Here is a 26376-nt window from a genome sequence, read left to right as displayed (position 1 = left end):
ATGCAGACTATTGGCCCTACTGACAGGTCTTCACTGCGGTTTCTTCTAAAATAAACTTTTGGTCAGACCTTAAAATAAACAGAAAATCAGAAAATTTATCTTGGATTCCAGCTCTGGACAACTTCTATCCTTGACTCAATAGCTCTTTTGTACACACTCACTCAGATATCAAATATCTCTACTGACTTAGCAAGCTAGCACCTCAGTACAGCTGAGTCTGATGAGAATATTGGACATTTTGGCCTGATGATGGGGCTAGATGAAAAATCAGAGGATCACTAAAAGTTATTACAGCACACCCTGAGGGGAACATGTATATATATATATATATGCCAAATTTCATGGTGATCTGTCCAACATTTGTCAAAATATTTCAACACAAACCATAAATGCAGCAAGGTCAGGGAATTACCAAGGTCAATAGGGTTCATGTTCTGGGGAACATGAATGTCTGTACAAACCTTCATGGCAATCTATCCAACAGCTATTGAGATATTTCTACACAAACCACAAATAAGAACCCCATGGTGGCACCAAATGAAAAGTCGGGGCATTACTTAAGTCAGTAGGATTAATCTTCTGGGGAACGTGAATATCTGTAGAAAAGTTCATGGCAATCTAACACAAATGCAAACTTCATGGTGGATGCCAGACGTCATGGCAAAATCATCCGATAGTTAGTATGGCTAAAAGCTAACTAGATTTATTATATATTTCTTTCAGTCCACCAAATACCAACTATACTGTACATCCATCCATCTCGCTCCAAATAGCATGACTCATAATATTCTGACCCAAAAGTCTGGCAAACATTATCCTTGCATCTACACAATCAACAATGGCTAGTCAACACTAGGTCCTGTCTCAGCATCCTCCTGCACAATCCCCTTGTTGTTTGACCAGCCCAGGATGTATCTCTGATCTCATAGAGGGGAAACATTCATGACCACAAAGCAGTGTCTGTGTTGCTAGATGTCAGAGCAACCCACCACTTCCACTGTGGCCAAAGCGATTGATCTCATAGTCTTAAACGGCATAGAAATGGATTTAGCCCTCTTTGTTCCTATGGCAGTCTTTCTGATGGATAGGTATGAGGTCATGAGTTGGTTGTCATTTTGGTAGCTGGCAGTGGGTAGAAATTCCTGCATTAGTTGAAGAAGTTTAACGTCATGAAAAAGCCACTTCAGTGAATTTCATCAAAAATTCATCAAAACCAAAAATACAAGAGCAAAAGGGTAAGGAATAAATTAAATATTCCAAAGGTTAGCTTGTCCAGCTAATTAGCTAACCTACACTAGTAACCAGGTGTTACTTTTAGTGCCAATGCACAAAAACTAATAAGCATTTTACCACTATGTGGAAGCCGGTCCTGGATGCTATCAGGTTTTAATTTAAGGCATTAATGTTAGCATCTGCTAGCATCTATTAGATTTCTAGAAGTTTTGCAAACCCAGCCAGTGTTAGATACCTGTGATGTTATACTTTATGCCATTGCATAATGCACACGAACGTAAGCTAAGAAGCCAACATAAACTAATATTAGCATCTGCTAGCATCTATTAGGATTTTGGAAGTTTACACTTGGCACTCTATTCTGCAGGATTGTCATTTAAAACATTGAAAATGAAGTTAATGTTCGCTTGGTAGCTACAGATAATATAATTTACCAAAAGCAGAAGTGAACAGGATTATGTTAAAACAAAATAATTATGTCAGATAGTCTTATTCAGTCTTTCAGCATGATATCTTATGTGTAGCCATCAGGTGCATATTTAACAGTCATGCAATCGACTTAAATCAACCATTGTCAGCTAGAACGTCTAAAGCTGCTTTTGTCTTCATATGTCTGAAATCAAGGACCCACTGTTTTGAATATTAACATTAATAGTGAGTGGTAAACCCCTGTTATCATTGGGAACTGCATATGTGCTGTGCAAACATAACTGAGAGCACAGCTAACGGTCAACTGTTTTATGAAAGAACAACAAAAACTGTCTGTCCCAGAGGCCTTCAATTCAATCTCCAACCCTACAATATACTGTATTCTTTTTATAGCAGAGGTTGTGAAAGAATTTTTGGTTGCATTCTTCTGAGTTGTCTTGACATTTTTTCGCACAGAAGAGGGACTCACATTTATTATTTATTGATGAAGTACAGCCCCTTTAACTGGGCAGGATGATATGATGGTGACAGTTTTTCCTGTTGTTTTTTTTTCCTGTTGAGCTGGACTAAAAATTGGGAGCTAAGAAGATGATATATTTGTCACAGACAACCTGCGATGCTATATATATGTACAGTATGTATGTGTCACCTGTGGCTGTTGGTCATGACCAGACTGTCTGGCTGTCCGCTGGGCTCCTCAGTCTCCTTGCTCATCAGCCTCTCCTGGCGTGCCCTGCGCCTCCTCTCGCGGGCCGCCTCCTCCTCATCATCGTCATTCCTCGCCAACCTGAGGGAGACAAAAGAGAGGAAACAAATTAAGACATTTTCTTTCTTTTTTTTCCAGTCCTTCATCCCCTCCTCTCCTTCCTCAATTTAGCATCACGGTTAAAAGCTTCAGAGTGAACGATTCTTTCAATTGGACTGTAATCGTCACAGTGACCAAACCTGGAGGATTTGTCAAGCTTTTTCTTCCCAACCCCCGTCTCTCCTATCAAGCTGACCTGTCAGCTGTGCAACAACCAATACTTCTTATCGTGGCTGCAGTTTTCACGAGCTGATAAAAACTCAGTCTGGAGACATGGCTTGGCTGAGGATAAGAGAGAGCCAGTGAAACTGTGCTTGTACTGGTCTGGTCAGTGTTGGAACAAAACAAACCAGAGAAGTGTGTTGAGTGGGCAAAAACAGCCGCTAGCTTTAAAAGTTTATGTTTCTACAAGGAATTTAATACCACATTAAATCTAGAAATTACATATTTGTTGAGTTAACAAACTGAAGTAAAAAAAAAATCTTCAGTGTCAAAACTGTTTAGCAGATCTTTGTTCTGACATAGGTGGAGTGAGCTTTGTTTTGAAGATATTTTTGTAATTTTAGACACCAGCTCAGTTTTGCTGATACACCCACTTCAACACAAATATCACTGACTGAGATAAAAGGAATAGTTTGACATTTTTGATTCTTATTACTCATCTGTATGTTAATTTTATGCTACAAAGTGTTAGCTTTGCTTAGCACTAAGACTGGAAGCACGGCTACCTATGGCTCTGCCAGATAAAACAAATCTGCATACCAGCACTTCAAAAATTAAATAATTAACACGTTATATCTTGTATGTTTTAGAAGATTGTTACAATTCATTTGTATGCTAAATATAGCACCACAAAGGGTTAACTTAGCTTGGCTTAGCACTGAGATTCGAAGCAGTGGGAAAGAACCAGCTATGGCTTTGCCCAAAGATAAAACAAATCTGCATACGAGCACTTCATAAACTCAATTATTAACACATTTAATCTCATGTGTTTACTTTTTGACAATGCTAAGATAGTTATATGCTAAGTTAAGATAGCTGGATGCTGGCTGTAGCTGTATATTTAATGGACAGATATGAGAGTGGTAAAACAAATCTCTTTATGCTAAAAATATGTTTAAAGATATTGCTTCTTGCATACTGATTCTTTTTTTAATAACATTTTTAAAACACAAGCTCAGTTTTACTGATATACCGCTGACAGAACAAATAGTACTTTCCTTGTTTACTTCTTTCACAACCTAAGAATGCATGCATGTGTATAATAAAAGTGTGAAACACAGTTCCCCTTTGTTGGGGTATTTTTGTATTAGGTTACTATGCATAACTGGTCAACCATAAAGCGAGGTCAAGTCAGGTCATGTCTAAAATATCATAGTTAAAAATATATTTTATTTTTGGCATCAGACACTAAGAATTCGACAAGACCTTCTTTCTTGTCTCTCCATAGATATAAATCCAATGTAAAAAACAATGCCAAGACCTACAAACCGCCCTTATCCTTAATACAGTAAAATCCAAAGCAGACTTTTCAGCGGATTATGCATGTCTTTATTAAATGCAGTGGTTTAAGTAAAGGGTGCGGCTACACGCAATCAACACAACTCCATTGTTCACAATCTAGTTGGCTAGTGAGCTACTGTATATTTATGTGCTTAAATTTGATTGAAAGCAACAAGTTGAGGCCTTTTTTCTGGAGCCGGTCCAAAGTCGTTCTGGGAATTTCAGGAAATCTAACTGAAATAGAAGACTGGTTAAGGGAATGAGGCTACACCCAAAGAAGTATATTCAATACTGTATTATTAATGAAAGCATGAACTGATATTTAACAGTGCTGTACTACCAGAGACAGAATCTGACCAATCTGTTGTGTTTCTGGCCACCTGACATCCATGAACTCAGCTCCATGCTTGATCTGCGTTGCCCCGACTGACCTCTACACTCCCACTGCTTACCACATGCCCAGCTACCTAACATCACAGCGCAGCCTTTGAGGTCAGCCAGCGAAGCGTGCTATTGCATGTTAATTGCAACATGTGTGGTGAGCCGAGCTAAAGCTGCTTTGGGTTTATGTTTTAGGTTTTACAGCTTGCGAACAACAGTTTCCTTCTTCCTTTCCTTCCCTTTCTCCTCCGCTGTTCCCCCACGCCTCCCGTTTCTTTTCTCTCAAATGAGGAATGTTGTCATAACAGAACACAAGAATCTGTTAACGCCCAAGCTGGACCTATGGGAGGGTGACATCGATGACGTCAGGCAATGCTTTACACATGTGTGTTTGCTTAGTTCAGATAATTTAGCATCTTTAAGCATCCAGATTGGTTTTACTTACTTTACTTTTAAAATTAAACACACACGCAGAGAAGACTCATAAAGTCAGCAAATTGTAACTTTGCAAACATCAGCTAACATTAGCCACAATGAGCTAGTGGTCATACCACACCAAGTCAAACTGTAGCATGAAAAACCTTGTGAGTACTGAAGTAAGCAAGGGTGTGTGGTTTTACTAAACAATTCAACAATGGAGCTAAAGTTAACTAACTAACCATAGCAAGCTGCAGCTAATAAAATTCGCTAGAAACAGTTGTGAAATCAGCCACTAAAAATGATAGCTGACAGCTACAACGTTTAAAGCTTCTTATGTTTGAAATCAGGACCAACTGTTTCAAAAATGGTATTAATTTTGAATAGTAAACCCCTGTTTTCATTGGAAAATGCATATGTGCTGTGCACGAACGAAATGCTAACGTAACTGAGAGCTGAGCTAACGGCATCTCTAAGCTTTAAGCATTCGGATTACACTCTTTTCATCTTAGCCTTTTGCAAATTAACTTTATGGCAACTGTATGATGTTAAATGCTAAGATGTAGCATAACAACACACAAGCAGAGAAAAGTCATACAGTCAGCAACATTAGCCACATTGAGCTAGTGGTCATACCAGACCAACTCAAGCTGTAGCATGAAAAACCTAAGCGAGGTTGTCATGTATTACTAAAGAATTTAACTTTTTATTTGTTAAAAGAAGTCTGTGTCATTAGGTCTTTCAAAAGTTAAACAGTCCATTCATATTCTGTCAACTTCAGTTGAGTTCCCCTGCAGCAGAACGCACATTAACTCTTATTTGAAAAGCCAGAGTGATACGTTTCTGTGAAAAAAATAGCGAAACGACTGCCTCAACTCCCAGAGGATTGCACCATCCCAGTAACAGCACCAAAATGTCATGAGAAAGAGAAAACGACAACATCTAAAAATGGAACAAAGGAGTCCTTGGTGGCGGTGACGACGACGACAACGACAGTCTCAGGGTTAAAGATTCCTTCAGGAGGAGAGAAGAACAAACTCCTAAAAGCTGAATTAGCATTCCTGTCAATCACAGCCTTGGCTAGAGACTCATACACACAACCAAAGCCCTGATTTAATATCACTTTCCTTAGCTAGGCCCCAAAACTCTATCAGCATACTGACACAGAAATATGGGGAGAGGTGGATGAAGGAGGCGGGGGGGAGAAAAAAAGAAAGTGAAATGCAGAGTGAGGATAAGTGGAAAATGAAAAACGGGGAAGGAAAGGGCGTGCACGATAATGGAAAAAGGAGTAATCTGCAGATTTTATCATAGACGACACCTTTTCCTGTATTGAATGATGTGTAGCCAGTTATAAACGTCAGGTGTGAGCGTCTGTGAGAGTATAGTATGAAACAGCTGCACACTTCTACATGCGGCATACTATGATTCAGCTGAAAAGCAAATTAAAAGTCTCGTTTCACATGCAGCAGAGTACAGTAAAGCTGATTTAAGCAACCGTCGGCGTGGATAGCACAGGCACACAAAGCATCGCCATCAGCGAGCCTATTAGGGAGAAATATGTCCAAATATTTTCTTTACAGCGAAATATCTCAGAAATGTCAGTGAAAACAATTTGGGAAAAGCCCATGAGAAAAGACTTCTTCACCCCTCCTCGAGAGGAGAGAGAGTGGGGACGGAGAGGGAAGGGAGGGAGACGAGTAAAGAGGAAGATAGAAAGAAAAGAAAAGCTGCTGTGAACGGAGGGGAGGGGAGAGGAGGAAGGGATGGCGATGGCCAGGGAGAGGGAAAAGAGGGTGGGGGCTCTGCTTACGCTGTCAGAAATGCTGACCCATTCCCACGCTGGCCTCTCTGGACAATTTCCCTTCCCTTCCTACTGCTGGCCCAAAGAACCACAACGTACCCAGTCTGTCTCCTTTCCCCACCCTGCTCTCTGCTGCTCTGGCTCTAACAGTACACGATGTCAAAAATTCTCTATAGACTGCAGAACAGCATCCATATAAAACACATTTGGAGAGAGACTGCAACAATAGCTTAACTCCTTTCCAAGCTGATGTGGTGAGTTAGAAGTTGACATGCGTGGCTCAACCTCCCCCTCCCTATCACTATCGCTTCATCAGCATCTCCCTCTCTTTTCCTGTCAGAACCAAAAGGTTTACGATGTAGGACCGGGTCATGTTTAGAGCGGTCCACTCAACCAGGGCGGGGGAATGTTTGGCATGGCTCATTCACGGAGGATGGGTGTTATTTCCTCGACCCTTCCTGGTCTCTCGAGGGGAGGGGCCAGGACAGATGTTGAAAATGAAGAGAGAGAGAGAGAGAAAGAGAGAGGCATTGGAGGAGAAGAATGATGTGGGTTTGAACATATAGTGGAAGTACAAGTTTAAAAGAGGGGGAAGATGTGAAGAAGGAGAACAAAAGTTGAAAATGAAAGTATAAGAAGATGGGAAGTACGAGGTAGGGGGAGGTAAATAGAGAAGAAGCCGAGGAAGGTGGGAAGGAGGAGGAAAAGGACAGGGACACCCAGGGGAGAAGAAGAAGGAAGAGATGGAGTATGACAAAAAAGTTGGAGGAGGAGAAGAAGGAGGGAAATGGCAGAAATAAACAGATCCCTAAAAGGACATCAAAGAAGACATTTCCAAAGTAAACACTGTACATGTAGCCAAGCCTTAAAGAAGTTACATTCAACATAAAGGAACATTTTGCGAAGTGCTAAGATGAGATTGATACCACTGAGACTGTTAATTATAGTTTTTATGGTAAAAAGCTGGCAGCTGTGGTTGCCAGAATTTTACTGTAATAAATAGGATATAACCTATTTTTAATATCAAAGCAAAAGGGTTGCACTGTTAAAGACTGTAAAATATGTCATTAAATATTACAGCGTTTTACTGTACAATTAACAGTCTCTTATATAAAATTGTACTTTATTCTGTATAAACTGCCTTAAAATGCAACGTGTGTTTCACTATAAAAAACTGGCAGCTGTGGTTGCTAGAATTGTACTGTAATAAATACAGTATAACTTTTCCTAATATTACGGTAGAAGGATGTTAATACTGTTGATTTTACGTATAAGGTATAAGGTTGCTGTTTTAGTCCATGTTTCTGTAAATTTGACAAAAACTGTCAAAACCATGACGGAAAAATAACTGCTATCAAATATTAGTGTTTTACTGTATAATTAACAGTCTGTAAAAAAAGAATACTAGTTTTCCATTGCATAAATTTCCTTAAAATTGAGTATAAATATATAAGTAAAGTTTTACTGTATACAGGACGGCATATTTTACGGTCTTTTACTGTCATGGTGTGGCAGTTTTTCACCAGAAAATCTACAGACACAAACAGAGACGCAGAGTTTTTCACCAGAAAATCTACAGACACAAACAGAGACGCAGACAAAGACTAAAACAGGATTTAAACAATAACAAGAGGTGTTGTGGCTTTGTTGGATCATCTTCGCTGACTCTTTCCTGAAATGTCTAACTATTCCATTAATGGCCTTCAACATACAACAGTGATGAGTCACTCATTGTGGTGCAGAATATCTATCTGTGTGCAATGTGTAAATATTCTATTCAGACTAAGCCCGAGACAATGAATTCCTCCAGCTGCAATTCACAGGGAGCTTTTTTAATGCGTCCGATCACTGTTAGAAAAGACGACTATTTTTAGCTGGAGCAGATACCCTCTGGTCACTGAATTGACTGGGAAAATTCCACATCCATGAGCTCTGTTTGGGGGGGTGGGGTGGGGGGTGGAGACATTCCTGTGTGTTTCATTGAACAGAAACCTACAGAAACATTGATGAGCATGCATGGATAGTGTGAGAAACTTCAGCAAAAGTAGATGTGAATTGAAGCCCAAGGCGCACCTCTATGTCAACAATCATTTTCTTACAACTATAACTGAGACTGATGTAAGACAGAACAGGGAAGACTTGGCTGTTCTCCCTCCACACACACACACACACACACACACACACACACACTTGCTTTGCACACATGCACTCAGAAAAGTGAATGGAGCTTGTCAACCCTTCATCACCCGATGCCGATCCAAACACAAATGCGCACTAAGGCGAACACCTGCATGGTTAACTTACTGCATGTACTCATCCTAACCCCCATGCACATACACACACACACATGCACGCATGAGCAGCTACACACACGCCAGAAATCTCACAAACACACACAGACAATCTCACTGTCCCAGCATGTAGGAAACAGCTCATGGAGACCTGGCCAGTAAACACTTATAATAGCCAGGAATTTGGCATTCCTACAGCCGTTATTATATGGCCCCACACTCTCCCTGCGCTCTCCGTCTTCTCACAGCATGCTCAGTGATGGTTGAATGGAAGCCGGCCAACGAGACAACATGTGGTTTTGACTAGTCCAACCAAGAGGGGCATGTAAATATTGATTGTTTCAATATATTGGCAGAAATGGAAACAATGTAGAGATGTAATCTTTTATCAATACCAGGAGCGGCATGTCGCCTGCCAGCTGAAATTATTGCTGCTCGGACCAAATAAACAGTCATGAACAAACTCCCGCCGAGTTGAAAATGTAAATGTCGAAGGCGGTTACAACTCTTACTCTTTTTCGCTCTCGGTCCATTTCTCTCTCAGTCAGTCACTGCTCGTTTCTTCCTCCTCTGTCGGCTCTTCTTAGTCTACATTTTTCTGCCAAATTCCATCTTCTCCGTGTAACATAAACACTCCAAAACTGCATAAATAATTCTAGCGGCGGGGGGTTTATGGAGGTTTTAAGCCATGAAACATAACAACACAGCATTAACCTTCACTTCAATCAGCTTTTTGGAGTGCATTTAGGGAAATGAGGCATAAAAGTCTAAAAGAGGTAACAATAAAAAGATGCCAAGAATGAGACTTTTAAAAAAAGTCAAAATGTACTGGATCTTTACACTAAAATATTAATAATGTTAAGTTATGAAGGCTGTAGATAAAATATCAACATTATGGAAGCAGTAGCTAGGTATGAGTAAGATGGCCTTATTTTATTTCTTACCACACTTACTGGAAATACTGGCTATTTGTCAGCTAAAAGTAGTAATGATATGAGAGTTAAAGAAATCTCTTTAATAATGACTTATCAGCGGACATTAGTTTGTTAAACAAGGTTTTTAAAGGACCTCTTAAAGGTACAGTGTTTAAGATTTGGATGTTTAAGATCTATTTTTAGAATATGGCACGAATGTAACTGTTTTTATTTGTGTCACCTTCAAATAAGAAATGTTATGTTTTTGTTAACTTAAAATATGAATTTTATATCCACAGTCGCCATGGATCCTTGGGTCAGGTCTAGACTGTACTATACTATGCAGCAATTCCACCAGGAGCAAGCACTTGGTGACGGTGGCGAGGAAAAACTTCCTTTTAACAGGCAGAAACCTCGAGCAGAACCCAGTTCTTTGGTGGACGGCCATCTGCCGCAACTGGTTGCCACGTTGGTTGAAAAGAGTTTTTTCGTTTTGGTTTTTGAGGCAACAGTTCAGAGGCTGGTTTCTTTTTTTTGCAAATGTACTAAATGAATTGCCGGGCACTGCTAGATGCCTACGAACTGGACCTTCAAATCTTGTCAATTAAATTAAAGATATGCTAAGAATTTAGATATAAAAATGTAACAATTAGCTTGTGAACACTGAATAGCATTTAGCAGCCTTATTTCCCTCAAGAATCCGCCCCAAAAATGTGACTCTAAATTAATGATAACGTTCTATATCGACTGAATATGTAACCGTTTGCATACATGTTGCCATGTCAACTTTATATGGTGTTAACACTGAATGCCCATGTTGTGTTTTTAGCTTGTTGCAGTGCCCCTCACTGGCCGAAACGTCAATTAATGCAGCTTTGTAACTAAAGTTTTTACTTGTGTATCTTCAAGAATTGTAACTAAAATATATAATACTAGTAACACCACAAATATTCACTATATTTCTGACTTGCAGTTTCTTCATACTTATAAGCTGATCTACATACTGATACCGCATATCTCTGATAAACAGTCATAGGATTGGCCCTGTAGGTGTAATGGTCAGGCTTTATTCACGACCCAAAATAACCCAAGCTAGCGGGCACTTTATTTTCAATGGATGAACAACTTAACCCTGAATTTTATTACCTAGTATATGTCCTTCACTATTGTGGATGGTGTGCACTGTTTTGCAGACTGAATTTTCCGTTATACAAGAAATGGTGTTTTACCTTGAACAAAAAGGGCCCTTGTTCATAGCTTGAGCCAAATGCTACTCACGTATTCGTTGTGTCATAAAAACGAATTATCAGAGAGAAACATCTATGTATTCAGCAGTGGTCAGACCTATGTCAGCCTGTTTTTCATCAGTGATGGAGTAACTGGCTCCAATAAAACTCTTCTAACAGTTACATCAAAGAGGAAAGTGACCTTGGCCAGTATCTGCATCAACATCACCCTCGTCCTTAATTGGAGGAGCTGCAGAACAGACTTTTGTGAAAGGGTCCTATAAAAAACCTCCTTGGTACACTATGTATCAAGTTCTCACAATGAAACTCCCTTTTTACTATTTTTGATTACTGCGCTTGGCATGTAACCGCTCAATCAATTTGTTGAAATGAACTTTAGTTTAATCAATTTCTTCCATTGAATCTAAAAGGGTTCGCAGGGCCACAGTATCTGGGAGAGAAAATTGGAGAAAAGGAGGGAGGGAATGATTGAACATTCCCACTTAAAGGTCATCACATTGCTTATCAGATTTCTTATCAACCTTTTTTCTTTCTTGTTGCCTCGGTCGGAGGAAGCCAATATTTGCTGAGCAATGTTTTTAAAGACCTAGAGGAGGGTCTAAGCTATTAAAGCTGGCTCCCTCCTGTTCCAACTTGGCACGAACATCAGAGGAGGTGCACTGTGCATCGACAACCAGAGCTTCATTACAGAACACAGCCTTTTCCCTCAGCTTCACACAGCTGAAGTAGGAAGATCTTCAGTGACAGCAATGTAGCCCCCTCCGGACTTCTGCAACTACAAATGAAGCCACTTTTTTATAGACTTTCTGCTTTCCGAGGGAATTAGTTGTGAAAAATCCTCGAGCACTAATTTGCAGACGTGAAAGAAAGAAAACCAAATACAAGTCTTTTACCGTTCGGCCTCCAGACGCATTTCCTCCCGCTTCTGCCTCCTCAGCTCCCGGCGTCGCTCAAAGTCCATTTCCTCCATGATTGTGCCCTATAGGGATGACATCATCAGACACAGGCATGTTAATTTAGTCAATTTCAGGAAGGAAGAGAGGAAAAAAAACAGAAAGACGTTGATTTAAATGTCCTGAGAGCTAAGAAACAGGTTCACAAGTCGAACAGTTTTTTGATATCTGGTTTTTAAAATACTGCAAATCAAACCCTGTTTTTGACACTATCAGCCTCACTGTTTTGGCAAACAGATCATGTGACACAACAGAGGAAACACAATGCCATAGTTTACCTAAACTGTGTCCACAAAACAGGTGCGGACACCAGCATGTAAACAACCACCTGTACGCGCGGCGTTCGCCAAATCCACCACAAAGATTTAAACTTCAAGTACATCCCATCCTTCTACACACAGTGTTATTTGCACATTATCTTTGTGCCCACAATCTTTGTGTGAGGCTGGAAAGGAAAAGAAAGAAAGAAGAGCAGAGTCTGGAAGAGTGAGAGGGAAGGAGAAGCCAACACAGGATGTTAACTCAGTGAGTTAAGTGCAACGCTCACTAAAAATACCCCGCTAGGGTACGTGACAGGCTGTGCAGTGAGGACCTAAGACCACCCAGGAGCTGCTGCTGAGCCTCCCATCATACATGTACGCATCCCAGCTTAAACCACCGACAACATCTACGGTGCACCGGAGCAGAGTAAACACAGGAAAAAACACAAAAGGGTGCATGGCAGCATCTCAAAGAAAGTCACATTTCCAAACTTTATCCTTTGTAGCGATACAACATGACTAAGAGAGCGACTGCGGCGGGAAAGAAGATGCTTCAAAGTGCAGTAGGACAAAGGAAGAATGTTGACTGTCATACCTTGAATTAGCCTTTAAACAATGTGTTTCCTTTCACACCATGCCAGCTTTTCACAATGCAATAACGTCCGGTAGCAATAGTCTCCCACAGAAAAAAGCAAATTCCTGCTCCTTCCCCTCCATGCTATTTGTCCCTCCCTCCATACTTCAGTGACCTCCTTCCTTCTTTCCCCTCTCTCCCTCCTCCTTTTCTCCCTATCTTCACTGCTGGCTTTTCCTGTGTTGTTTACCTACATGTCAGAGCTTGGCCAAACTCTGTTCTAGGGCATGACTCTGCACTTGAGCTCAGCTTCCTGTGGGTTTTTCTGCCTTTCATTCACAGTCCCATTATACAGAGGAAGGGTGGGGGTGGGCATCTGTATATAAGTATGCATACACACAAGCGTGTAAGGTGCAACATTACAGCGTTTGTGAGCATACTAATGAGCACGCACAGATGTTCACATAGGCGAGAAACACAAAGACACAACCTTCGACTTCCTAACTGCATCTTCTCACCCACTCTCCAGTGCGAGCCTGTATGGTAAACACCCGTCTCCTTGCGATTACACGGTAAAACCCGCAGTGACCCGCAGGAGGGAAAGATACTTTAAATACCACGAGGGTTCACTCTCTATGTTTAGATGCACGTTTTGGTGTCATTTGTGAAATGTTGTCCATTGCAGCTCCGATATAGGGCTATTCATACAATCGTAATTAGGACAAAACGAGCGCAATAACTAAAACCGACAAGGCCTCCAAACATCACCAGTCTAATCACACACTTTCCTCGAAACGGCGACGCCAAGGGAGACAAAGTTATTAGTAACGCAAGCACGGCAGCATATAAATTTGGAGCTATTGTTGCAAATAATGTGTGATTTATGCGGCTGAGAGGACTGTGTTTTCAGTCAGTGTTCAGTTTTGTATAAAAATGAGTTATAGATCATTTAAAAAAACATTAAATCATTAAAAGAAAATGACCACGGGGTTGATCGTATATACAAGATTCCACATGAATGGTAAACCTGAGCGAATGATATTTTTCAGGTTTATATACCGTGTGACACATGAATAGGGCTGTTCGATGAATGCAAGACTGAAAGTAGCACACTCGCATTGTCTTGTCTCCACATGGAAGAATACCAGGACAGAAGAGGAAGCCTGTGGCTTGCAGAAAAAAGCCCTCAGTGCGACGTAGAAATGTAACTGTTGTGTATATCACTGGAGGGACCACCCACACTTTGCAAAAGCTAACAGACGCTGAGACGAGAGAAATACAGCATTCCATAAAGTTGAGCAACCTCGAGTCACAAGTCTGTGACATTTTCAGACTTTTTTTTTTAACAAGTCTAAGCCTGTCAACTTTACAAAACTTCTTCCTTTGCTGCAACTGACCATTTATTCCACCGTTTATCTCCGCGTCCATCCATCCCGCCCACCCTTCTTTATTCTGTCTCGTTTTTCCTTCCCCCCTCTTTCTCTTTTCCTGTCTGCCCCAACCTTCTACAATGGCTATAATGACACATTTACCAGTCAAATTACTACCTGTCGAGACTGCCAGACCCTGGCACAGAACCCCGTGTCTAAGTGCCAGCCTTTTAAAAAGCCTTAAAAGCCAAGTTGATATTATCCTGACAGCCACTGGGATTACACCACCTCATAACGCCTCTATCTTCTCACGGAGTCTCGAGTTAAAAGCACCAAAACAATGTGCCCCTATCGGACATATGCAGCACAAAGTAGATAAGTCTGGGAGTAAAAAGGCTGAAAAGTAAAGACAGGCCAGCAGAACATCTATTTTTGGATTTGGTGAAATGTTCCTAACGCTGGCTTAGCGTTCTGTGAGACAAGAAGACTGCAGCTCTTTGGTCAGATTTGTTACTGTGATACTCAGAGCAGCTATCCCCTCGCAACCTTTAGACAAACACATTAATCTCCACATTATGGTTATGGTGCTATGCGAGGAATGCTCCTATTTAACCTCTGATTTTAACAGAGGGGACTTGAAAGAGCCTTCAAATTACTCATTCACATGCCAATCAAAAAAAAAACCCTTTGGATCTTTTATGTGTGCAGTGACTGTTTTGGTTGTTGAATAAAGGGAATTAATGTGAAGATACACAAGTAAAAACTAGCTTGGCGCAAGTTATGTGCTTGCCATCTGTGAGGTTGGCAAATAAAGAAACAATGGTGACTTGTTACAGCTGGTGGTTACAAGGCTGAAAGAGTCATACACAGCTTCAAGCTAAAGAAAAATCAACCTTTACAACCCAAAATCATGTCTTAAATGATGTCATAACCTGCAACATACTTGAATCCAACATGCTGGAACATGACGTACTTTTATAATAAAGATGAAAAAATCTTACATTAATCTTTTATTGGCTTGCAACAGATAGCAATTCTGTGAGATCAGGCATAGCGGTGCTTTAAAGGGGATCCATTATGCTCATTTGCAGCTCTATATTTTTATTCCAGGACTAGATTAGCTTTGCATGACTAGCTCTTCAAAAACGTCCTTATTAGTCTTCTAACGGCCCTTTATCCACCATCTGTAATAAGCTGTCTCTTTAAAGTAGCTAACTGCTAACATTAACAAATAATAATGCTATATGTCCTCAATTAACATTAGAAGAGTTGAGGACAAGCCAACGCAGAAGTGTCAAAAACTGCAGTTCCTCAAACATCCACTTGAGGCTGGCTACAAAATGTGTCAGTCTCCATAAGTGCCTATGTTAAAATGTCCAACTTCACAGCAGAAATAAACATGTTTAAAGCCTGGTACAAAAAACTTTTTTGGTCTCTATATATTTCCCCGTTCATATCAACTGTACTGAGTCTGAATTTCTACACAACTCACCCATTTAAATTATATTAGGCTTAAAGTTATGAATAATTAAGAGCATGAACACTTTGAGAAACCAGGCTTCACTTGGCCCGCCTCAGCTCCACCGATGACCCATGTATTTGCTCAGTTTTAGATTAGCCGCTTCACAACAGCTCTTCAGAAATCTGTTTCTAAGTCCATGTTTTATACTGTCGATGGTAAATTATCATCAATGTTGATATGCTAGCAGTTCTGCAGTTCAGTTTGTCTGAAACAAGCTGTCTTTAAAGGAGCTAACAGCTAACATTAACAAATATCTCAATGTGTACCCCAGTAAACATCAGTAAATCACATCGATGTAAAAGCATCTTCTGGGAAATGTACAAAAGTGAGTTGGCTTGTTGAGTATTGGAGAATTGCGTTCAGAGTAGTCTGAAACCTAAGCTTTTTGTTCACAGGGATAACTTTTACGTAACCTAATCTTTGGCCATGTTTACAGCAGATGTGCATTATTATTAGGCCTGAGTTTACAAAGCAAGGACAAAGAAGCAAACGCATGTCATGTAACACGTACTGCTGTCTCCCTCTTGGCCTCCATACTGCTCTCCGGAGAGACAGGAGGAGTTACATGTCTAGCAGCTATGGAGTCACAGCTGTGCAGGTGTCCAGGTGAAATGAAGTATTCCAGTAATCTGGAATGTGAAAAAAAGACCAGCACAAAGCCTGGCCTTTCTAATCTTTGCATCAATGGAAGAAAATATTTTGTCCACCTGCTACAGTGGTTGGTATGTTGGGGGAACTCATGAACCACTTCCACTCTTTAACCAGCCACGTTCAAGTCTATTTTTCAGAAGTAGCACGAGTATGAACTGCCATTCTGACAAGATAAGAGACATAGGGCACGCTCTGTTGCACAGGATATCATGGAGGACATGGTTTTAGTGTTTTGACATCAGCTGTCTACACTTATCAATACTTAGTCAGCCAGACTAAAAATGTACGACGTCTAGTTGAAGAAGTCTCCACATCCTGACAAATTTGAGGCTTTTACTGTGACAGCAGGATTTGTTCTCCTCAAATACTGTCATAGGTCTGCCAGACTAACCTGACGTGTGTGAATCACCTCTCTTTCACAACAAAAGTGACACAAGCTCTCTCTCTCTGTCTCTGCTAATAGTCACCTTAGCTGAAAAGGTATACTCTGGAGTTTTCTTATAAACAACCATTACGTTTGCATACAGTGTTTCTAGCATGCGCATGTCCTTGAAAACGTACAAATGGGTTGGAAACTGTAGGCAGGAGTGTTTATTGCTTCACCCGTGTGCTCATGTGCATACATGATTGACAAAAGCTGGATAGAACAGCTAGCTAGTCAGCTAATAGACACATCAAAGGTCAATTTTTACTCATTGTAATATGATTTTTTTTGAATCCACAAAGATTTAATATGTCTAAAACTTTCTCTGAACATGGAAAAATTGAATTTTATGTCCTTTTAAGGTGAAGTTTTGGGTTAAGCAGCCGCCCCGTGTGTAGAGGCTACAGTCCTCGCTGCAGCTGGCCTCGGGTTCGAATCCCGCATCGGACGGCCATTTACTGTGTGTCATTCCCCTTCTCTCTGCCCCCTGCTTCCTGTCTATCTTCAGCTGTACTATCATTAAAAGCATAAAAGGCCAGAAAAATAATCTTAAAAAAAATAAATAAAAAAATAGGCCCGAGGGAGAGAGATGCTAATGCTAAATGTGCAATCTTTCAGTGGAATAAAATCATAAAAATATTGCTTCATGGCACTATTTGTGGTCAAAAACTTGAGTTGGGATAGTTTCTCCTTCCATTGAAAGGTTAAGTAAAAGAATCCATGTTGGGAGAGACGTTTCGGTGTTGGTATGTAGGAGTTAATTGACACTGTGGGAACCGCTAACATTGACATACAACATTTGCATGTAGCTGTAAATTGTCCATTTATGGAAGCACTGGATGCTAAACTTGACAGGAGAATACATTTATTTGTACATAGGTCAAACCGTGAGGGGAAAAACAAAGCGACAGCGAGGTCTGTCGGGTCAGTCTAAGCGACGATATATTGCAGGCATTTTGGCAAAGTAAGAAAGATCATTTTTATGATTATTTTATCATACGGATAAAGCTTCTGCAGTAAAACAGAGAAGAACAGAGAGATAAAGAGAAAGAGAGAGCGAGTTAGAGAGATACTGCATGCCTGTAGGTAGTGCGCACTAACAGCTGTTTTGGCTGAGGCTCTGGGGACAGCTTGAGTTGGGTAAACCTAACGTTTTCTGCAGGGGTAAGGAGTCTCCTGAGACACGTCTGACAGGGTGGTTAAAATATGCTCAGCCTGTGTGTGTGTGTGAGGGTGAATGCATCACGATAAACACTATTTAACAAACAAGATTTATATTTGTAAATGTGTTCTGTTATGATGTAAACGTGTAGCACGTATGAATGAGTGCACGCTCTTTTTACTTTAGAGCAGGAGTGCTTTTTTTTTTTTTTTTTTACTACTGTAATGCTGAAAATACGCGAGGCCACTGCAAGTACAGTACATGTGTGTTTATGGTTCAGTAAAATGTGTGTACATATGTGATATCCATCACCACCTACAGTGCTGTGTTTGGAAAGCTGGCCTTGTGGTTGTGGTTCTCTGTGCTATGTGTCTCTTCTCACACGTCCAGACCTTCGGCAGCATTAACACGTTTACAGTCCCAGGATACAGAGCGGCTGTGGATGAGCATTCATAAATTCACTGGAGGTTTTCTGGCACACCGAGGCCAAAAGAATTCTCTCTTTCTTTCCATCTCCGCTTGTCCCTCTCTCAACATCATCTGTCATCTAAAGTATTTTTCTTCCCGGCCAATACATTTGGGGGACGGGTATTATTGACGATACTGTGTAATAGGGCTGTCACGTATTACGACTAATGTTTGAATATACAAAATCGAAAATAATACTCATATATTCAATCTGTAATTATCTTTTCCAATACAAACTTAACAGTGTAATTAAGTACAACAGGCTTGTGCCCTGTAATGAATGAATGACATTCATCAATCTATGCATAATGCCAATTACCGTATTTTGTTCATTTAATGTTTATTATCATTTGTAGCAGATCAGCATTTACTATTTTTTCTTATCACAAAATCATTATTACATAACAGGTTTCTTATTACAAATTCATTGTTTTTGAGGTTGTTGTCGATCATATTTGATGCTAATTAAATTTCACAGTTCACTGTTTCAAATCGACAGTTATACTAGTTGTTAATGTCATGTTTTTGATATTTTTTGTAACTTTAAAATGTCCCACTCGGTTTATATCTCTATACCAAATTATCGTGTTAGCGTGTCACGTTAGCTTGTCACCCAAGTGTAATTTGGGTTTATTGGATTTATTTGTGGGCTGTATTTAAATGAATTTCATTTGAGCAAATTGCTATGTTAGTTCTTATTTGTAAACAAAAAAAAAAGTGGCCTCAGTAACAAAAGTATAATTCCAGTATAAAATGCAAGATATTTTAAAATGTTTATTATTTTATAGTTTGTTAGAGATGCATCAACATTTTCAAATTTTTCTTAGCACAAATTCATTGTATATTGGAGGTTGTTTTTGATAATATTTAATACTAATTTAGTTTCACTGTATAAAATTCACTGTATAAAATCTACAGCTATACTAGTTTTTGCAACTTTAAAATCTATAACTTTTTTAAATTAAAAAACAAAACAACCCTGAACAATAATCTTTTTGTGATTTTTTACATTTTTCTAAAAGTCAAATATTAATATTAACATGCAGTTTTACCATCACCCTTTTCTCCCTGTTTCTATCTCCTCTTGGACCACAACGCAGCAGCTGCAGACTGAGGAGACTTAGTGTTAGTTGGCTATGTATTAAGTTTACTACTTGGTTTAATTTTTATAGCATTTACCCATGTCCAAGCAGCCAAACCTTCTTTCTGTATCTGTCTGTGTCTGTATCTGCATGCCACAGCCTGAATATCAACCACAATAGCTTCTTTTGTCAGAGCCGAGGACTTCAGCTACGACTATATATTCAAGGCAACATACGAGGTGGCTAACTGCATCAGACCTCAGCTCAATCTCAATACCATCTGCTTTCCACTCACACTCTATCTCCTCCAAAACAAATTTTTGCAAGTGTGGCTTCTGCTCGAATGAGGAAAAATTTCACTGAGCATGAGCAGACGGTATTCATAGGCAAACCTGAGAAGCTAATGCCACTGTGGCAAGTGAAATGCGGCGGGATAACGTGCTGATGGTTTTGAGGGTTAGAGCAAAAAAAAAAAAAGAGCGAGAGTCCTTGAATGCCTTAGATGCGTTGTCATTAATGACTTCAGATCGGGCGTTCTGGTGTTCAGATACAATCCCTCAAATCGCCCTACAATCCTTCTTTGTGCTGACTTTAGCTTTCGGATAGAAGAAAAACCAACAAAGGGGAAAATCTCACATCGGTGTGAGGAAAAGACCTGAAGGTTAAAGATGGTGAGTTTCCATTTGGTAAAGAAAAAGGAGACTCTTGCATTCCCAGACAATGGTTCACATTCCATAACACCTCTCTGTGCCCTGTGAATCATACACACCGAGACAGACTGACTGAGGTTATCTGTTCTCTCACACACAGCCAAGGAAATCTCAATGGAATACCTAGCTACGCTAAGCACCGCTGGAATTAACCAACCACTGAGTTTATCACAGAAAATGTGACCTGAAACATCAAATATTCATGACTGAATAAGGAACACTCAAAGTAAAAGTAGAGAGAAAAAAACATAGTTAATTTCTATAATATTTTTTAACAGTAACCCAGCTCCCCCAATGCAGTACTATAGGCTATTTCTGCTCTTCCTGCTAAAGAGAAAATCTAAACTGAACAAAAAATTACACCAATAAATCGAGAAGTATGTGAGGAAGAATTTTGGATTTGAAAAAATGTGGATAAAATAAAGCTAAAAGGCACCTTAGCTTATCGCGTTAGCATGTCACGTTAATTTGTCACCTAAATGAGGCAGTGAATGCAAATAATCAATAATGTAATTCAGGTTTATTGGGTTTATACGTAGGTTGTGATTAAATACATTTAATTTAAGCAAATTTTTATGTTAGTTCTTAGTAACAAAAATTACTAAGGACTGAGCCTTTGTACATGGGGCGGATGCTCTACCGTCTGAGCTAAACGACACCCCCAGATGAGAATGTTCAGATATCGACCACATTCAAAAAACAAAAAACAAAATTATTATTACTTTATGACATGTTTAGGTATATTTTATTCTATTCAAAATAAAAATATTTATACATATTCTGTGTGTAGCATGAATGAACTTACAAACTTGCATTTCAGTGTGCAACCCTGTGTTGTAAAATTAAGTATGTAAGATGGCAAGTTGAGAAAATAGATTTTCAGGGTCTCAGGGATAACTCCAGTTTCAACAGGGCAAACCTTCAGGTTAGCTAAACTTATCTGAATGTGCTTGTGAATTCAACCTTTTCTCTTAAGACTGAGGTTGTATTGTTTCTTCTTTCAAAGGGTACAGACTTACTTTTAAGACCAACTTCCTGATAACTTGGACTGACTGTCCTTGCCATACTATTTCCCTGTGTAGTGAGGGATTTTAGCAACATATTGGGTGTTCCTTCAGTCCTCCAAATAAAGTGGTTGAGATAATCTTACTTGATTCTTGTCTTGCTTACAACCAGTCTACCAAACAGCTTGTGTTTGTTGCCTTATCAGACTTTCCAGATAGTAATTAATCACCCATAAGACAGGAATTACCTAAACCAGCTAATAAAAATCATAGCAAAAAGTATGAGACCGTAAAAACTGGAATACTTCATTAAAACTCATTTCTAATTTAATTCAGGTTTATTGGGTTTATACATGGGTTGTATTTCCATGAATTTAATTTGAGCAAATTGTTATGTTAGTTCTTGGTAACAAAAATTGCGGTACAGAAATGCCAAATATTTGTGTACCGTCATTGAAATGTTTATTCAATGTTTGTTATCATGTTATAGATCAGTAGTTTTCTCATTTTTCTTATCACATATTCATCAGATAGTAATAAATTGGTATTAAGAATAACACTTATTTCAACCGGGCCAATAAAAATGATAGCCCAAACTACAAAATGTAAAATTGGAATAACCCCTTGAAATACTGTGTAACTCTTTTATAACTCTCATGACTTTTTTATTAAGTTATACTCAGAAATATCATTTGTTTGAATTATCTTTCAAAGTGACGAATCTCTTTTGGAAGCGAAGCTGTAGTTTGATACTTTCTAAACTTGTGTTGCCCTGATAAAAACAAATTACTCTCTATGTTGCATTCTTTTCACTGTCAGCGAGATAACCTCTGTATACTTTGAGCATATTGTCATATTTTGTATATTTAGACGATGACTCACTGTTCTTTTAATATTATCTCCTTTCCTGCTTCCACAAATGGATGGAAGCTCCGTACTGCTCATCACACTTCAGGCTCCGTTACATCTGAAGGCGTTATGACCTTTTCCTTGAAAACACCTGTGCTTCCCGAGCCAGCGTTCTCCTTCAGGCTGAGGGTGTGTTTATGTGTCCTTAAACTTCACGCCTGAAGCTAAGTCATGCTTAAATTGCAATAAAAACAGTACCCCACAACATGCCATATCCATCATGTGAATCTCACAGCTTTCTCGACAGCAGGTTTGAGGGCACAGACGCTCCATTTTAACTGCAAACATCAACCATCTAACTAAATCCAGCTTCGACAGGATTGAAGCTCCCTCAAAATCAAATCAAATGATAAATTCTTGTCAGCTGTTGATCCAATTCACCAACTGTCCAAGAGGAGTTGATGTAGCAGTTGGCTGAAAAAGATGTTATGAAACAGTCTTACTTTTAAATGTTGTTTTTTAAGAGGCACATTTGCATGAGAGTTTAGCCAAATCATAAATAATACTGCAAAAAAAACAACTTGAAAAAGTGAAACAGCAGCAAGCAGCAACACAATTTCTCTCTGCTCTTTGACTTTTAAAAGGCTCGTGTCCCTTTTTAAAAGTGCACTTTCAGATGCTACACCCACAATCAGGCTGAATCGAGAGAGAAAAGGCATTCCAAAAAGTACATATCCCACACAAAATAGGGATGTTTGTACGGCATCAAAAGGCTACTGCTCACTGGCGGCGCTCCATATGACCAAATATGGAAGGAAAAAATGCTGCCTTTTCCCGTAACCAAACTGGGAAAAAGAAAAAAAGAAGGGGAAGGTTTTCTTGCATGCTGTGTGCACAGCGAGATAGAGCTCTCACACTCACTACACAGTGGCTACAGAGTTGGCTCCATCTCAAAACAGCATGACTGATGGTGATGTTGGACCTGCCGTGACATCTCAACGAACACACAACATGCACACCTGAGCGGCTCCATAAAAGAGAGGCACGTCCATTCCTTTTCACGACGCTGACGTTTCATTTTTAAATACACACAAAAGCTTTCTTCACTTCCACATATGAGCTCTATACCGGAGTCTCAGCAGTGAACTTTGAATCGGAGCCCCCTGGAAGGGAACATTCCTCTTGGTGAAAAAGCAGCCGTCTCAAACGCCACAGTCCTCTGCTTAAGTTAGAAACGGTTTGTTTATCTGCGCCCACCCCCTCGTTTTCCCCTCGCTATATGGAGCAACTTTTAGACATTCTCCTGCCACTGCAAAAAATGTCTGTGGGTATGTCACTTCACAAGAAACTTATCAAATTATCTGGGACATTTCTTTTGGAGCGTTTTAAATGGCAACAATTGAGGGGGGAAAAAAAAGCTGGGAGATGAAAGAAAAAGAACAAGGCAATAAATAAAGAGACTTCTGTGCTTCTGTTTTTACAAGACTGACCGCGTTTGTTTTACCATCTTAAAGGAATAGTTTGACACTTTGAGAAATATTCCCATTCTTGACAAAAGTTTGATGAAAAGCTACAGCAAGCTGGTGATTAGCTTGTATCTCGTATAATAGACTGAAAACATGGGCAAACAGCTAAGCTCTGTTTGTTTGTGTGTTTTATACTTTTTATACTTTTATTCACTTTAGGGACTATTCTCTACACTACATAGATATAAAGCTAAAACCAGAGGATTATTAGTTTGTCTTAGCTTAGCTTAGCTTAAAGACTGAAAGCAGAGGGGAAACATCTAGCTTAGCTGTCTAAAGGTAAAAGAAACCTACCTATCTTAATTCAGTTCAGTAACTTAGTTTGTACAAAACATTAAAAAAAGAAAGTCTGAGTTTTAAACAGGTTAATACTGTTTTTCACTGCTTCCATTCTTTGTGCTAAGCTAGGCTAATTACCATAATGTGTGCTCACTGTAACAGCATCTCCCTAGTAACCAATATTTGTGAATTATTTATTATACTATGATATTCTGGTGCAAATATCCAGAATGTCAAATAATCTCAATAAATATACACCTCTACACTTGACATGTGATATTAAAAGACTGTTGTGTAATTCCACAAGGACTTTACAGCCAAGCCTTCATCTTTTTGTCACTCAGGGCCAAACACGTTGTCAGGACATAAACGCTGAAGGGCCAAGACAGCAAACTAGACTTTAATAGTATCAAACAAAGCGAGACTAATGAATAAATAAATGCAATTTTTCCACATCATTCTCCTGTCATAACAAAGCAGAGTTATGATGAATACATAAGGACAACATGGAATCTCTCCAGCGCCTTAAGGTGAACTGCGACGACTTTTAAGTTGATTAAATGGGATTGTGAATAAATAATGACAAACAGGTGCTGAATGAAGCCAAAGACAAAAGATGTGATGGTAATCTCAATCCACGGGAATGGTCTCGCAAACCTCTCGCACACATTGGTAATTGAATTTTTGCTCATTTTAGGCAACAAATAGCATTTCTAAACAAGACACAAGAACACGTGATTTGTCATGAAACCCTCCCTCATCCTTTTGTGTCCATTTCTAAGGGAATAGCTGCCTCCTCTCGTTCCTTCAGGACAAGCCCGTCTTGACACCTGCCTTCTGTCAGAGTAAATGAGGCCCGGGCAGGAGTCTGTGTCTCCTCAACAGTACATTAATCTGCTACTAGTGAGCTGACCAGGGAGACTAGTGGAACCAGAGTGCTGATATATGGTGGGTTTTAGTCTAAGCACTGCTACTGCCGACACTGCAGCTAGAGAACAGTTTATCCAGCTGATGGCAATAAAGCAGAGAGGATAAAAACAGAACAGAAATTACCTCCACGCTGCTTAAAAACCTCACTTTTTTTCAAATCTGCAAGGAAAAGTTCAGCTTTTCTAACTGGGAACTTAAAAATCACAGTTTCAATCACTGGAAAAAGCCAGTGCGTCTGGCCTAAAAGACCCTCTGGCAAAATCCTGAACTTGTACTTTTTTTTAATAAGTGTAAGTCACTCGGGATACGCACCAAAGCTCAATGACTAAAATGTAAAAGTATACGTGATTAGCATGATCCACAGCAGCCCCACAGCCTCTGGTATACGGGCAATAACATGACATGCTGGAAACATTAAGTGGAACATAAAAATGTATTTCTCATAAAGCCTGAGAGGTTCCTGATGTGTTTCTCTAAGGCAAAAAAAAAAAAAGAAACAGAAAGAAAATGGATCTGCTGAACATTTGTGACATGCTTCCTATAAAAGCCACGTTTTCGGTCGTGGTTCGGACGTGTGGCTCTCCGTGGCCGGAGAGAAATTACACTTTGGTGAAAGAAAGGAGAAAAAATCAGAAGAAAAAAAGAATATAAACGGTGGAGTGATTTATGTGGCTGGCTCAAACCACACTAAGAAAGAACGTCTTCCCATCATACCTTACATGGAAACATACATGAGGTTAGAGTGAGGCTAAAAAGCATGATGCAATGCCTGTTGAAAGCATGACAGCTGAGTGCAAACGCTGACACAACTTTGCCTTTTTTGCGCATGTATCAGGGAATAAAACAAAGAAAATCACTTTCACAGAGGACATATTTATTTAAATCTCTCACAAATGTCATAAATCTTTATCTTTCTTGCCCTGTTTTTACACACAAGTCGGTAAATCACCGAGCGGAATGCCAATTTTTTTGAAGTGTGCTGCGAGGCTTTTCAAGGGTATTACATGACAAGGTATTTTTCAAAATAAGGGGCTGCATTCCTGGAGAGAGATAGGAGGAGATTAAGGAGCGGGTAGGTTGCTGGGTGGGGTGGCGGTGCGAGCAAGATGACCTGACCGAGTGGGTCTATTACTCACAGTGGATGTGGAGAGGTGGAGCGATCCCCTGATGGTGCTTTCAGTTCAGTCTTACTGTTTAGGGGTTTCTTCAGGAAACAGACAGACAAGACACTTGCTGCATGCACACAAAAGGAATGATAATAGAGAGCCAGGGATGTTTTGTTTGTCTATGACTCTCTCTTTCTCATGAGTACATGCTCTCTGTGAGTTGGTGCAGGGCCAAGCCATTTAATGGTGGATGTTCTGGGACTCCTCAGCCAGGTGTGGAGAAGTCAGTATACTCAGCAGACACTTGATAAATGGGCTCCAAGTGACCATGACAGTCACTTAGACAAGATAACTGGTAGTTTTAAGGTAGGACGCATTCAACAGGTTCAAATTACATTTCACGCTTTCTTCTACACGGTGCTTTAAACAGTCATGTTCAGTGTTTGTCTCCAAAATGTGTTACAAGTATCCTTAAACCTTTG

General features: G+C 39.7%; 1 protein-coding gene across 11 annotated transcripts in view; it reads right to left on the bottom strand.

Annotated features, from left to right (window-relative positions):
- cald1a (caldesmon 1a) overlaps positions 1-26376 on the bottom strand; it is a 58283-nt gene that overhangs the window by 20300 nt on the left and 11607 nt on the right. For 9 of the 11 annotated variants that reach the window (XR_003461257.1, XM_027272109.1, XM_027272114.1 and 6 more), the window contains exons 2-3: positions 11918-12003; positions 2312-2449 (exon numbers count right to left, since the gene is read on the bottom strand). Coding sequence is in view for 10 of the 11 variants with exons in the window: in XM_027272109.1 (XP_027127910.1) it covers positions 2312-2449; positions 11918-11994 (215 nt within the window). In the remaining variant the exon portion in view is untranslated. Of the gene's footprint in view, positions 1-2311; positions 2450-11917; positions 12004-12255; positions 12277-12832; positions 12981-26376 lie in introns of those variants that run through there. The other 2 variants (XM_027272110.1, XM_027272112.1) reach the window with 2 other exon arrangements.

The sequence above is a fragment of the Larimichthys crocea genome, chromosome XX (genome assembly GCF_000972845.2).
Source record: "Larimichthys crocea isolate SSNF chromosome XX, L_crocea_2.0, whole genome shotgun sequence".
Classification (NCBI taxonomy): domain Eukaryota; kingdom Metazoa; phylum Chordata; class Actinopteri; family Sciaenidae; genus Larimichthys; species Larimichthys crocea.
Note: the sequence above shows the minus strand (reverse complement) of the source record. Positions and strands in the feature narration are given on the sequence as shown.